The sequence below is a fragment of the Octopus sinensis genome, linkage group LG12, assembly GCF_006345805.1.
Source record: "Octopus sinensis linkage group LG12, ASM634580v1, whole genome shotgun sequence".
Taxonomy (NCBI): domain Eukaryota; kingdom Metazoa; phylum Mollusca; class Cephalopoda; order Octopoda; family Octopodidae; genus Octopus; species Octopus sinensis.
Window position 1 is genome coordinate 49,566,672 of NC_043008.1, and position 15,569 is coordinate 49,582,240.

At 36.9% G+C, this 15,569-nt stretch overlaps 1 protein-coding gene and 1 long non-coding RNA gene across 5 annotated transcripts; one reads left to right on the forward strand and one right to left on the reverse strand.

Moving 5' to 3' along the window:
• Positions 1-3,669: 3,669 nt before the first annotated feature.
• On the reverse strand, positions 3,670-15,292 carry LOC115218046 (phosphoserine phosphatase). 4 transcript variants are annotated; one of them, XM_036507937.1, is made up of 7 exons: positions 15,259-15,292; positions 13,882-13,982; positions 9,445-9,590; positions 7,513-7,647; positions 6,927-7,072; positions 5,274-5,422; positions 3,670-4,031 (listed from the first exon to the last, which is right to left on the reverse strand). In XM_036507937.1, the coding sequence occupies exons 1-7, from the start codon at positions 15,275-15,277 to the stop codon at positions 3,903-3,905; spliced, it is 825 nt and encodes a 274-aa protein (XP_036363830.1). In that variant the 5' UTR covers positions 15,278-15,292; the 3' UTR covers positions 3,670-3,902. The 4 variants fall into 4 exon arrangements, with proteins under 4 accessions (XP_036363830.1, XP_036363832.1, XP_036363831.1 ...); XM_036507939.1 differs by lacking the exon at positions 15,259-15,292 and adding an exon at positions 15,166-15,211; XM_036507938.1 differs by lacking the exon at positions 15,259-15,292 and adding an exon at positions 14,132-14,323.
• On the forward strand, positions 6,149-6,678 carry LOC118765627. Its single transcript, XR_005001489.1, has 2 exons — positions 6,149-6,206; positions 6,470-6,678. It is a non-coding gene; the product is annotated as an uncharacterized LOC118765627 (long non-coding RNA).
• Positions 15,293-15,569: the final 277 nt, after the last annotated feature.

Below are 15,569 nucleotides of genomic sequence, written 5' to 3' on the forward strand. Positions count from 1 at the left end.
CCCATGCTAGCATGGAAAGCAGACGTTAAACGATGATGATGATGAATGTGAATAAGGAAGTATTATGCTTGACAGAGTAATCCGAATGCTAAAGGCTTAAATTTATTTCATCACACAAATACAACCTTGGCATTGATACAGTTCTATGAAGATGCAATAGAACAGGGACAAGGAGCAAGTTACGACTTGCTCGTTTGATACTGCATTAAGTAAATTTAAAACGAATTTAACAGCTTTGCATGTTATTAATTAGTTCTGCCACGGTGTGGTTGCTTCATAGAGAATTTATTTTAAAGCTTCCATATTTGAAATGTTCCGTTTATTTTCACCTTTGGATTGTTTATATTTTAAGAGGTATTATTGCCATCAACAATAAGATTTTTAAGAAATTAACAAAAAAGAAGCAAAAAAAAAAGATAACGGAACTCAGTTTTTAAATGAGTACATTACAGTCAACAAAAATATTGAAAAAAAACCACTTATTACATCAAATAAAGGCTGCGAGCTGGCAGAAATGTTAGCATGCCGGGCGAAAAACTTAGCAGTATTTCGTCTGCTGCTATGTTCTGAGTTTAAATTCCACCAAGGTCGACTTTGCCTTTCATCCTTTCGGGGGTCGATAAATTAAATACCAGTTGTGTACTGGGGTCAGTGTAATCGATTTATCCCTCCCCTCAAAATTTCAGGCCTTGTACCTATAGCAGAAAGGATTATTACATCAAATATATTTTTAAAACGCAGTTTCTGAGTGCTATTAGAATCCATGTGATTCGCTCTTCATGTGGTTTTAATCAGCTGTTATTTTGTAATGACAATAATAGTAATAATAACCAGATATTGAATTCATATATAAAATGTATATAGAGTGTTAGTTCACCAGTAACGTTTAATTGTACTCGTTACATCTTCAAAATGCATTTCGATGCATAAACATTTGTGTTTCAATTAAAATTATTATTTTTATCCATTTCTGTTTCATGTACGTTTGTTTGATGAAGGAATTTTTGATGATCATTAATAAAATATTTGTTATGTTTTCAAAGTATCTTTTACATTTCAACTTGTGTTTTTAATTTCTGTTTTAAGTTCATTTAACTGAAATATTATGATGAACTGCAGATAAGATAATTAAAATTAATTGTATTGAACAGTTGTGAAGTCTTTCATCACCCTCATCGTTTTAATTGTTTCCATGTGTTCTTTTCTATGCTTGCACAGGTCAGATGAAATTTAACTGGATGCTCTTCCTGTTACCTATCTTCACCTGCTCCCAAAAAAGATAATATTTTCCTTAGTCTTTGTGAAGACCTGTCGAACCGAATGAAATTGCAGTCGTGGCTGATGCCAGTGCTGTCCGACTGGCACCTATGCCATTGGTATGCAAAAAAGCACCATATTCACTACATAGTGATGGATGGCAGGCGATTGACTTTAAACCAAATAGTCAATGCTTATGAGCCTATCTTATGAGAGAGTTGAGAATATTCTTATTCTGCACAATGAACTTGGCATGACGAAGGTCTCTGCTCGGTGGATGCTATGTCTTCTGGCATCTGACCAAAAGTGCATCAGGTTCATCACATTAGAGAAAATCTGACACTGGTCAAGGCAGATCCAGATGGTTTCCGTGAATGTTTCCAAGCCAGGATGAGTGTTGGATTCATCACTTTGAGCCACAGGCAAAGAGACAATCCATACAGTGGCACCATCCCTCCTCACCTGCTCCAAAGAAGGCAAAGCTAATTTTTATCTGCAGGGAAAGTAATGGCCTCAGTTTTCGGGATACAAAAAGCATTATGTTTATAGACAAGAGCAACAAGCTGGCCACTGTGCCGGTGACATGTAAAACACACCATCCGAGTGTGATCGTTATCCGTGTCGCCTTACTGGCATTTGTGCTGGTGGCATGTAAAAAAAACATTCGAGCAAGGTCGTTGCCAGTGCCGCTGGAGTGGCTCCTGTGCAGGTGGCACATAAAAAGCACTATTTCAACGTGGACGTTGCCAGTACCGCCTGACTGGCCCTCGTACTGGTGGCCTGTAAAAGCACCCACTACACTCTTGGAGTGGTTGGCACCAGCTGTAGAAACTCTGTTTATGTCCCTGTAATTTTGTGGTTTGTTAAAACAGATCAATTGAATAAGAATCAAGCTTAAAAAACAAAAAAATAAATACTGGAGTTAATCCATTCTTCAAGGCATTGCTGCCCCAGCATGGCCGCAGTCTAATGACTGAAACAAGTAAAAGATAAAAGATTTCTAGGGAGTTTGTTTTGAATGTAGTGAAAATGTTTTCATACATACTCTTTTACTTGTTTCAGTCATTTGACTGTGGCCATGCTGGAGCACTGCCTTTAGTCAAGCAAATCGACCTCAGGGCTTATTCTTTGTAAGCCTAGTACTTATTCTATCGGTCTCTTTTGCTGAACTGCTAAGTTACAGGGATATAAACACACCAGCATCAGTTGTCAAGCGATGATGGGGGGACAAATACAGGCACACATATATACAACAGGCTTCTTTCAGTTTCCATCAACCAAATCCACTCACAAGGCTTTGGTCGGCCCGAGGCTATAGTAGAAGACACTTGCCCAAGGTGCCATGTAACTGAACCTGGAACCATGTGGTTGGTAAGCAAGCTACTTATCACACAGCCACTCCTGCACCTATGCATATGAGATCCATGGAAACACCACGTTTCATAAATGTTGAGGTTTCTATTTTTGATGCATAAATTCATAGAACTTTCTAAAACCTTTTCATTATGTTAAATACATTGTGTCTTCTTCGTTATTGTTCCATAATTAAGACTGTTTAAAAGTGTCAGTTGCGTGGTGGTGGAGGTGTACTGTTTTAAAATTAAAAACAAACAACATCCGTAGCTACTTCGCTAACATATTACACTTTCATTGGAAAATCTGTTTTCTTATCTATAAGTTTATCATTATACCTCCTAATATAAGCTTTCTTTCCACTGTCCACCCATCGATGTAATTGTCAATGTGGATAGATAAATAGATTGACAGATAGATGTAAAAAACTGAGTATTAAAATGTTATTTTGTTAGTCACAATAATATATGTTTAAAATTTCCCTCTGCTAAGCACTTTACACTTCTCTCTCTCTGCCACATACTTCAACAAACTTTTTAACCATGTGACAGCATAATGCATCAGCTGACATGGCATCTCTCACATTATTTGCTTCTCCCTCTTAATATAACTGCCCTGCTCTCTCCATCTGCGTTTTTTTAACCTCACTACCAGAACATCACTCCTCTGTTAAACATTGTATTTGTAGCTCTCTTTCTCTATGTCTCACCTTTTAACTAACTTTTTAATCATGTAATAACTATTACTTTCCCCTACCTCACATCATTAACACTTCTCTCTCCCTTCAACTAATCCTTTGACAGTGTAACACATTTGGCCTTAGCACATTAACAGTAGATGATGATGATGATGCAGATGTTAGATATTAAAATGGAGGGAAGGCCAATAGCAGTGTCCGTTTTACTGGAACTAACTGACCACTAAATATACTGACTTTAGTCACTATTTATGCCACTGATATCATTGGTAAGTGGATTAATACCTTTCAGTCACTTTTCCTGAGATTCTGCTTCTAGTTTAAAAAACAGACAAGCAAAAAACAACACCAAACATATAACATTGTGTTTCGAGTCTTATTTTTAATGATATGTGGCAGGGTTTTATCTCATTCCAAGGGTTCCTGGTGAGAATAGATTCTTTCTTGTTGGACTTTGTTAAAAAAGCTCTCAGATAGTCTCATGTAGATATGTAGTTAGGGTTTGAAACCACCATCTGTAGACTACAGAGGATTTACAATCTTGTTATTAAGCCATAGGCCGGCACTTCAATATTTCAGTCAATTGCAGATTCTTTTACACCTCCATATTATTGGAACCATTTTTAAATACATTAGTTAATTCTGCAAAAGACATCACAAACCATTTTGCTTCTTCCTTCACTTTCTTCCTCACAACATTACCTCCAAAACCAATAAAAGCATCCTAGGAGAGAAAAAAGAAAAGAAAACAAAAAAAAATTAACCGATATTTGACTTTATGAATAATGGTTGGTTGTAGGAAGGGCATTCAGCCACAACACTACTTCTTTGATTTAAATGGTTAAAATACCTCTCAGTCACTTTGTAGTGCAGTGCCATCACAGTTATTACTGTACTGTGTTAATAACAATCCTTCCCCAGAATATTCAGGTGTTTACTTGTGGATAAACCACCCATAAAAGTAAATTGGGTACTTGATATCATAAGTTGAAAAATTTTAATTAGATTAATTACTTTAGTAATGTAAACAAATCATGGAATGAATAATTCTGATCAAAACTCAAACTATGTATATTACTTAAGTCTTTTGCTCTCTATGGATCATGGACCATTAATGATTTGTCTCCACTCTTTTCAATTACAGACTGCCTTTTCTTCTTCTCCCCAGTTGACTTATTGCTTTTTTGTTTCCTGCAGTTTCCTTTCAGATTTTGCTGCACCACCTCATATTTATCCCTGAGGAAAGGCCTTCCTCTCCCAGGTTTTGTTGGTTTTCAATTATCATCAATGCCTCTATAACTTTGCTTTTTTTTCTAGGTAGAAGTGTTGACCCTACGGGAACCTCTTTTTTACTCCTGGGAAGAGATGATCTACATCATTCTGGCAATAATTAAGACTTTGACCTGTTCAACACGACAGGCTCCAGCAGGAGCCTGTCTTTTGCTAGCATAGCTGTCAGAGCCACTGGGACATACAAGCCACCACATCACAATGAGGACTGGACCCAGTTGTAGCATCAGTGTTTTTGTACAGTGATCATAGCAGCCAGTTCAACTCAGCTAACACAAAAATACATGTGAAAATGTGTGATAAACCTCGAATACAATCAATCATAAATAGCTTTTAGAAAATTACTATTTTCAAATCTCACAACATGAAATATTCAACAACAGTACTTTGTAATAAAGATTGTTTGCTAACATAACATGGCAGTCCTGGTTTAGGACGAATGTTGCTGTAATTTAGCCCCAGGAGACATCGTCTCCAGCTGGCTATACGACACAATCTGTGTCCTTATATTTTCAAACAAGAGAATCTAGTATCCCCACTCAGCTCAAAACAATATCTGTGTATCACGATTTCCAGGTTATTTCCCTTTTAATAGCACAGAAAATAGTTACGTTGCACATTTGACTGCAATCCAAGCTGTTATTTCAACGTGCATAGAAATATTAAGATTACTTACAGCAGGAGGAGAAGCTTCCATGTCAGTTGCACCATCACCGATCATAATTAAATTGCTATAATTATGTTTATCTTTCAAAAGTTGAATCACTTGTCCTTTACCACCACTCTTGGCTGTGAGCTCTGCTTTATCAAAACTAACATAATTACCTGAAAACATAAAAATGGTCAATTAAAACTGCTGTTAAATGATGACGATGTGATGAATAATATTATGTCAAGCAGTTTAAAGAAACTTTAGTAGTTATCATAATAAAAGTGGTTCAGATGTAGGTGTGGTCAAAAATGGCTTGAGTTCAGTCCTATTGTGTGGCACCTTCGGCAAGTGTTTTCTATGATCGTCCTTTTTTTTACACCTCCATATTATTGGAACCATTTTTAAATAGATTAATTAATTCAGCAAAAGACATCACAAACCATTTTGCTTCTTCCTTCACTTTCTTCCTCAAGACATTTTTCAGCAGTGTAGAGTTACAGGTCATAACATCCACAAGGAATGCAAACATCATAATACTGTTTTGCTCAGCTAATAACAAGTGAAGCAATGAAATGTCACATTCACAAACACACACTCATGTATACAACCAAAGCCTTGTGAGTAGATTTGGTAGATGGAAAGCCTGACATCATCATCGCCATCATTTATCATCGATTTTCCATGCTGGAATCGGTTGGACAGTTTGGCGGGATCCAACAGGAGACTGTGTTATGTTCTGCTCTCTGCTTTGGCATAGTTTCTATGGCTGGATGGTTATAAGTTTGAATATGAAACAGCCTATTGCCTTGAGTGTCTGGATGTACAGTGTGTAGAGATGCCACTCACAGATGCACTGCGAAGTGCTTAATGGAATGCCATTGTGCTGAAGTTGGTGTTGCTTAGCTGACCTGGCATACACAGATGTGTGCTTCAAAATATGTATACATGAGTGTGTGTGTCATCATCATCGTTTAATGTCCGCTTTCCATGCTAGCATGGGTTGGACGATTTGACTGAGGGCTGGTGAACTAGATGGCTGCACCAGGCTCCAATCTTGATCTGGCAGAGTTTCTACAGCTGGATGCCCCTCCTAACGCCTACCACTCTGAGAGTGTAGTGGGTGCTTTTACGTGCCACCGGCATGGGGGCCAGTCAGGCGGTACTGGCAACGACCTTGCTCGAATGTTTTTTCACGTGCCACCAGCACAAGTGCCAGTAAGGCGATTGTAACATTTCATTGCTTCACTTGTTATCAGCTGAGCAAAACAGTATTATGATGTTTGCATTCCTTGTGGATGTTATGACCTGTAACTCTACACTGCTGAAAAATGTCTTGAGGAAGAAAGTGAAGGAAGAAGCAAAATGGTTTGTGATGTCTTTTGCAGAATTAATTAATCTATTTAAAAATGGTTCCAATAATATGGAGCTGTAAAATAAATTCTGCAAGTGACTGAAATATTGAAGCGCCAGCCTATGATTTGATAACAAGCTTGTAAATCCTCAGTAGCCTACAGATGGTGGTTTCAAACCCTAACTACATGTAGAATAAAAAAAAAATCCCTTACATGAAAAACAGATAAGAGTTGGTGACAAGAGCCTCCTACCACAGATATAGTTCCCATTCAACCCATACTAGCATGAAAAAAAAAACCTATGTTGAATGGATAATGTACTTACCATCTTGATCAAACTGCAACCTGTTTGCAAATATATGATCTTTTGGAATGTTCACTTCTTTGGCGACAGTCTCAATGATGGTACGGAATCCTCCCGAAATAAGATAGATATCAATGTTTTTTTTCTGTAGTATAAGTATCAGGTCTCTGCGAATCCAAAAGGGGTCAAACATGCAGTGAAATGCTATATTATGTTATTTCTTTACTAAAAAAAATTGTAATGGCTTGGAAGAAAATCATTTTATGTCTAATGGCAAACTGGTTGAAAAAAATGTTTTCATTTTTTAATTACCAAATTTGTTTAATTTACTAGAATTAGAAATGTAAAGCACCATCCGAACGTGGCCGATGCCAGCGCCGCCTTGACTGGCTTCTGTGCCGGTGGCATGTAAATAGCACCCACTACACTCACGGAGTGGTTGGCGTTAGGAAGGGCACCCAGCTGTAGAAACACTGCCAGATCAGATTGGAACCTGGTGCAGCCTTCTGGCTTACCGGGGTCTGATAATTAATTAAAGACAAATAAATGTAAAAAAAAAAATGGAAAAGAAGAAAAGCAAATGAAACAAACAAACAAAATAACTTACTTGACTCCATCGGTTAATTTTGGTGGATGAGTTTCTATAAACTGTTTAAGAATACTTTTACTTGGTTTAATAATATTTAACCTAGTTCTTAATGCATCTTGGAAGCTGATGTTACCATTCATTGCTTCAATGGTACTAAAAAGAAAAGGGGAAAAATACAATGAAAAAAAATACAAAATACCAATAGATCAATATCTATTGATTAGTATCAGGCCTTTTTATTTCATCACTATCATCACCATTATCATCATATTGACAAAAGAACTGCAGATGGAGATGACCTGTCTAACTTATTGCAATCATGGAAAAACATATGTAAAAATGATGATGGTAGTGGTGGAGGGGTTGGAGATGCCTGGCAGCAACGATGGTGGTGGTGGAGGGGATGATGGTTGTGACGAAGAAGACAATGATGAAAGTGCATATCAAGCTTAATTAATTAACCAGAGAGGAGGAAATGGTGACCGTAACCATTGTAGATCTTACTGAACTGGAGAGGTTGACGCAATTTGTGCTGAGTCCAAGGGCCATTTCTGATGAAAGTGAAGTGGAATGGTTAAAACAACCCTCGGTCACTTTGTAGTGCTGTACCATCACAGTTATTACTTTACTGTGTTAATAATAATATTTCCCCAGAGTATTTACTTGTTTGTTTGTGGAAATCCCACCCATAAAGTAAAGTAAAGTGGGTACATCGTACTAGATTTAATTTTAATTAGATTAATTACTTTAGTAATGAAAACAAATCATGGTATGAATAATTCTGATCAAGGAACATAGGGGAGGTAACCCTGGAATCTTAACAATTGACTATGAACTGCATAGTGAGTCTGAATGTTTAGCAGCAGAGGGATAACTTTAGCCATGTTTCAGTCTTATTTGTCTTCCTTTGCAAAATCTGATAACAATCAAAGGACCGAAGGTTTATTTATTTCTTTTTGTAAGGGGTCTTAAAAACTTGAAAGAATGATCAAGTGCAAGTAGCATCCAGGGATGCCTGCTGCATAAAAAACTTAGTAGAATGGGTACTAGCGTATTTGATGTAGTAAGAACAGATTGACTAAAAATATGAGCTGTATGCATGTGTAAAGAAATTTCAGTACAGCTACAGATTTTCATCTCTGACCACCCAACCCCTTAAACCCTAACACCAACGTCAATCCTAAACTCGAAACGCTATTGTAATTCTAAGCAAACCCTGAGCCTCATTTAAAGGGAGCCACTGTTTACAGACCAGCAAACACTTGGGAAATAAGAATCTCACTCACACAAACATACATGCACATACACATATACACAAACATACATCAGTGTTTTAACGTCCACTTTTCCATGCTTGCATGGGTCGGACGGAATTTATTGAGGCAGATCTTCTGTGGCCAGATGCCATTCCTCTTATATGCACACAGCTCATATTTTTAGTGTATGTACAAAAACCAAAACTAAATTGCTGTCAGTTCTGGGATATCTCTTTTACAATAGAATGGAATTATAGTTCTATTTAAGAGATGAGGAATTATGTACATTATTTACATGTTACAGATATTTGTCCTCATCTTGTTTGTTGTTAACACAACATTTTGGCTGCTATACCCTCCAGCCTTCATCAGGTGTCTTGGGGAAATTTCGAACCTGGGTTCTCATTCCTAAGGCATTTTTTGATGTTGTTATTATTATTATTATTCAGGTCACTGCCTGGAATTGAACTCAGAATCTTGGGATTAGTAGCCAAAACGTTGTATTAACAACAAACAAGATAAGGACAAATATCCGTCAAATGTAAATAATATAAATAATGTAATGGAATTATAATCTAAAGACTGGAAAAAAAATTTTTTTTTAAGTGATGAGATTGAGAATGGTGTGTGAGAGAGGGGTGATGGTGATGTTCATAATGATGATGATGATGATGAATAAAAGTTGTTGGGTTACCATTTTCTAATTTCTTCACCAACTCCACAGAACTTTGCAAGTTCATCAATTGCTTCTTCTTTGCAAAGAGTGGAGTCAACATCGAAACAAACAGCATCAGCAGAAAGCCACAATTTCACTAATTCATCATTGGAACCCATCGTGACCTAAAAACATAATTATCACCAGAAGATTACATTTCAAAATTACATTAATATCCAACTAACACACACACACAGACATTTCACTGGTTTATTACAATGCTGACTTAACAGTAATGTCTGAAAGAGATGCTAATAATAGGTACAACTTCAGTAAAATGCAAGCTAGACACTACACTGCTGTTTCTCAAAAATTTGAACATCGTAACAAAAATACAGCCGTTGACACTATAAAAACAAACTGCTTAAAAGACAGACTAAAAAATAAATAAATGAATGAATGAATGGAAACTTTACCGGTGAGTGTGTTAAATAATAAGACACCAAAAGAGAATGACTCTCCCCAGACATAATAAAATATGCTTCAACATACAAATTCACATAAAGAATCTTGCAAATCAAACACAGAAACGAAATATTGTTACCTTGTTTTATTAATTTTAATTTTTTTATAACATGTTTTTCAAGACGTCCAACCATTAGAATGGGTTTTTTTTGAAAATTTAATTAATATTTTTTTTTTTAAATCACAAGTGCAGGAGTGGCTGTGTGGTAAGTAGCTTGCTTACCAACCACATGGTTCTGGCTTCAGTCCCACTGTGTGGCACCTTGGGCAAGTGTCTTCTACTATAGCCTCGAGCCGACCAAATCCTTGTGAGTGGATTTGGTAGACGGAAACTGAAAGAAGCCCATCGTATATATATGTATATGTGTGTGTGTGTGTGTTTGTGTCTCCGTAACTTAGCGGAGATAGAATAATTACTAGGCTTACAAAGAATAAGTACTGGGGTCGATTTGCTCGACTAAAGGCGGTGCTGCAGCATGGCCGCAATCAAATCACTGATACAAGTAAAAGAGAGTAAAGAGTACACCTAAGTATCCTTTGCATACACTTTCATTGTTGCTAAAGCATCATTACCAGTTTGCTTTTATGTTTCACAGCACAGCTGAAAGGGAACCTCCAGTTTGCAAAGTGAAAATGGTACGCTATAGTCTAGGATCACTAAACAAATAGACATAAAAAATGTGTGATTGCCTCATAATACGAGGCTTTCCCCCCACCTCCATATTTTAAAGGTCTCAGGCCAGCAGTGTTTGGGGTCTGAAAATATGTCATAAGGCTAGACCCTTTATGAGTGAGAAACCCAGGATAACCCTATAAACTAGCCTACCCCACTATGAGTTTTAACTGCTCTACATCTTTGGGTGTGCTTCTTCTCTGGATTTATGTATATCTACAAACGATCCTATCATTATCATCATTGTCGTTTAACGTCCGCTTTTCATGCTGGCATGGGTTGGACGGTTTGAGTGAGGACTGGCAAGCCAGAAGGCTGTACCAGGCTCCAATCTCATCTGGCAAGGTTTCTACAGCTGGATGCCCTTCCTAATGCCAGCCACTCTGAGAGCGTAGTGGGTGCGTTTTACGCACAACAAGCAAGAGGGCCAGTCAGGTGGTACTGGCATCAGCCACGACTTCACTTGCCTCAACAAGCCTTCGCAAGCGCAGTTTATTGCCCAGTGATTGAAGGGTGCTCTTAAATGAGCTGGTTATGCTGCACTGGCATAGGACACAGTTATGGTCTCACTTGGCTTGCTGGGTCTTCTCAAGCATATCTCCAAAGGTCTCGGTCACTAGTCATTGCCTCAGTGAGGCCCAATGTTCGAAGGTCGTGCTTCACCACCTCATCCCATATCTTTCTGGGTCTACCTCTTCCACAGGTTCCCTCAACTGCAAAGGTGTGACACTGCTTCACACAGCAGTCCTCATCCATATGCAACACCTGACCATACCAGCACATTCGTCTCTCTTGCACACCACATCTGATGCTTCTTAAATCCAACTTTTTTTCTCAGGGCACTTACACTCTGTCGTGTAAGCACACTGACATTACATATCCAGCAGAGCATACTGGCTTCATTTCTTGCAAGCTTACGCATTTCCTCAGCAGTCACGGTCCATGTTTCATTGCCATGTAGTATGATCGTTCGCACACATTCGTTATACAGTCTACCTTTTACTCTGAGCAAGAGGCCCTTTGTCACCAGCAGAGGTATAGGTGTGTGTATATGTGCATATATAGGGGATTGTGGTGAAGGTAAAGAATACGCATACCCGGTGGTTAGGGTTTTTGTTTAAAAGCCATTTAAAAACACACAAAAACCGTTGATTCACTTCAATATTTAAATTTAATTTGTCAAAATATTTTCGTCGCTTTGAGATCGCGACCTGTTCACTGACAAAATTCGGAATTTTGTCAGTGAACAGGTTTCATAGCGATGAAAATATTTTGACAAATTAAATTTAAATGTTGAAGTGAATCAACGGTTTTTGTGTGTTTTTAAATGGCTTATAAACACTTTCCACGCTGCAATTGTTTTCGTTCCAGCACACGATCTCAGATCAGGTCACTTGCTATGCAAGTACATCTCCGTAATCTAGGGTTTTTGTTACGCCGAAAACAGGTGGTGTGCATATTCTTAATCTCCGCCGTTGATTGTATATGAGGTGGTTGTTTCCTTTTGCGAAAGAGTTTTCTGTTCCCAAAATTTCATTTTTAAAAAATAATTTGTCCCCTAATTCCAAGTCCTTTCTGTTGTAAATTTATATTTCTTGTCTCACGAGACAGGTGAAACAATAAAAATCACCAAAACTGAAAATGAATTATTTGAATGATTATCCAGATCCCTAAATATGGTTAGGTGAGGGATCCAAGTTTTACCAACAACAATATGACGATATGAAAACAATAATGAGAAAGGAAATAGTGTTGTTTCAAATTACTGATGTTCCTCGATACAATAAAGGAGAAAAGAGTAATTTAAAAGTAAAATTGAATCAAAATTAGACGTTCAATAAATACAAGACGGTATTGGCCTATAACGTACTCTTTTCTCTTTCTACGAGGATTTTCCATTGGTAATATATTAATTTCATGTTCTCTAATTGTTTATTTATTTCATTGATTCCTGGTATAAAAAAACTATTTAAAGTCTCTGCAATTTACATATGAGCATGGCGAGGGCTGAGCATTGACTAAAAGTTAGCATTGATCTACGTAAAGAAGATTTCCTTTCGAACCTCTATAATTGCTGCAATACAAAGGTCTTCATTTATCTAAAATTAGTATTACTTATTATTATTATCAGTATTGCTCACATGTTATTTCCCCACAAAACTGAAAGTAAACCTCAAATTTGCAAAAGCGAAAACGATACGCTATACTCCAAGATCACCATTCATTGCTCATACACGTGTGTGAATATTTTTTTTTTTCTGCTGTGAATGCAGGCAAGTTCAATCTCACTGCTCGACCCCTCAGGCAACTGTCTTCTATTACAGATACGGGTCGATCAGAATGGGATCTGGGAGACAAAAAATCATGTAGAACCCGTGTGTGTGTGTATCCTTCGTTGATGTAAATCGATGATAAAAGCTAAAATAATAAAAAAATAAAAATAACGGTGCTCTTGTAGCTAAGTCCTTTAGCGATGGTTGTACATCGAGTTGCATATTCTCCTTATCACTTTTTACCGTCAAAACCACGAATGAATCAATGATCGATCCAATTAAAATGTACAACGATTAAATGTTTACTAACAGCACTATAGAAAATAAATTCTATTCGGTTTAACCATGGTTAATAATCTGGAAAAAAGACGAACTCGACAGAATCGTAAGATGCCGGTCCAGGGACCTCGTACGCTGTCCACGGTAGGCAGCTACTTCTTTAGACATTTCAGGCTAAATGTACTATTACATTAATATTTTTTGATGCACCAGTATGCATCCAAATGGAAAAACCTGGCACTGTTTTCGTTTCCAAGGCCACTTGAAAATGAAAAAAAATAATTCACATCTAACTTTATTTGCAGGTATTCCTTCTACCTTTCTAAGAAACATTCCGGGCACAGCCAAGTGCGATTCGGGCCGGTTAGATATAAAGTTTCCATGTGAACTGTGCCCTCGGATCTCTTTAAGGTGATGCAACAAAACGAAATGCATTTTCACCTTAAGGGTCGCTAAAAACAAAAAAAAACTGTTGTACTTAATAAATATTAATTTATCCAAAAAGTTGTCGAATAAACTGTTAAGTCGCAACTAAAATTCATTTTACAAAAAAATTAAATAAAATTATTTATTTTTCAGTATTTAGTCCCTCTCGCAAAATTAACATTTACATAATTAAATAAAATTTTCAAGAAATATTTCTCTAAAAATCGTGATATATACTATTCGAAAATTATATAATACTTAAAGAAAAAGTAAAGCAAAGCAAAATTGAAATATATTCACCAAAAGAAAGAAGTTTAAGAAAACTAGTCCACTTGTTCGGTAGTTCGTGTCAGACTGAATCATCAGCAGCTCAGTGGTGGTTTGTGAACATCTGAGGCCGGCTGTATGTAAATATATATTTTTAAAAAAATCATTATGTGACATATGAGCTTTTTCTTTATTGTTTCTTTATCTTATAATGTTATTTATTTAATTTTTATACAAGAATATTTTCGGCAATAGATAATGCAAATATTCTTTTTTTAATTACCTAATTAATGTGTGTGTGGCGGGGTATCAATGACCCAATACTCGTTAATTTAGACTCTTTTCAATTTTACCGTGGGAAAGAAATATATACTTTTAAGAGTATTTTTTCCGTCAGTTACATTGTCATTCATTGAAATCCTGTCATCTTAGCTCAGAGGATTCGTAAGACTCAGAAGTATGTCACAAAATATTTTTAGTGGGTCAGGGACACTATAAAAAATTCAAGTTGGATAAATTGTATTTTGTATTGATCCTAAAGGTTTCACAAGTACACTAATTTTTTCTTTCTTTTTGAATTAATTTGATATTCCTACTTTTCACATCTACCAAAGTTTTTTTGTTCGTTTGTTTATTAAATAAATTACAGTTTGATTTAAATTTGAATATTTCATTTAATCGATAAAAGATGGATTACTGGTTTAGAAGTTCACTTGGCAAGCACAGAATCCCAAGTTCGATCTCGCTACGTGGCACATTGAACAAATGCCTCGGAGGGTGGCGAGCTGGTAGAATCAATAGCGTGTCGGACTAAATGCTTAGCAGCATTTCTTCCGGCTCTTTACGCTCTGAGTTCAAATATCGCCGAGGTCAGCTTTGACTTTCATATTTTCGGGGTTGATAAACTATCTACCTATAACGTCGCATCACCCCATAGTTTGCAAGTGAAATCGGGTAGACGATACCCGAAAAGAAGCCCGTCGGGTGGATTGTGTCTGTAATTCAAAAGATGTCTTTAGGATATTTTAAAACATTTTAAGTCATGGCAGGCGAAAAAGATTCCGCGCCAGTGGCCTAGCGAAGCCGTAGATACACAGCAAGAGATGTAACCCTTCTCCCATTTTGCCTAATTATCAAACAAACCATGTTTTCCACCGGCCACCTGTCCATTATTCGTCAATGCTTACGCATCAATCTCTCTCACAATTTTTCATTCATCAGAACCACGTCTGACTGAATTATCTCCCTTTAAATGTTGACTTGTCAATTATCTTCAGAAAATGAAACTAAACAAAAATCTCAGTCGATTATACTGACCGAAATTGCTTGGAAATGGCACCTTAGTATGGAGGCACTTCAACAACTGGAATCAGTAAAAGCAGGATTTATTTAGTGATCCTAAATGCTTACGAGGTGTTTGTAAAAGCATACAGCCACTACTTCCACAAGCACCATCACAATTATTAAATATATATTACTATTATGCTCTATTGGCTTTTAGATTCCACTCTATAGCCAGTGACACGTATGGGCTGCACTCTACAATGATAACAAGTATACAGCGATGATACACGTGTTTTCGGTGAGTGTAGAGAACTATAGCGCGATTTGGAAGAAAACGGGAATATATCAAAATGGTATAGTTTTCTTGAAATACCGAAACGAAAACGAAATATAGTCTAGCTTTGGAGGAAAATACTTTCAATTCAAAAGCACGTGTA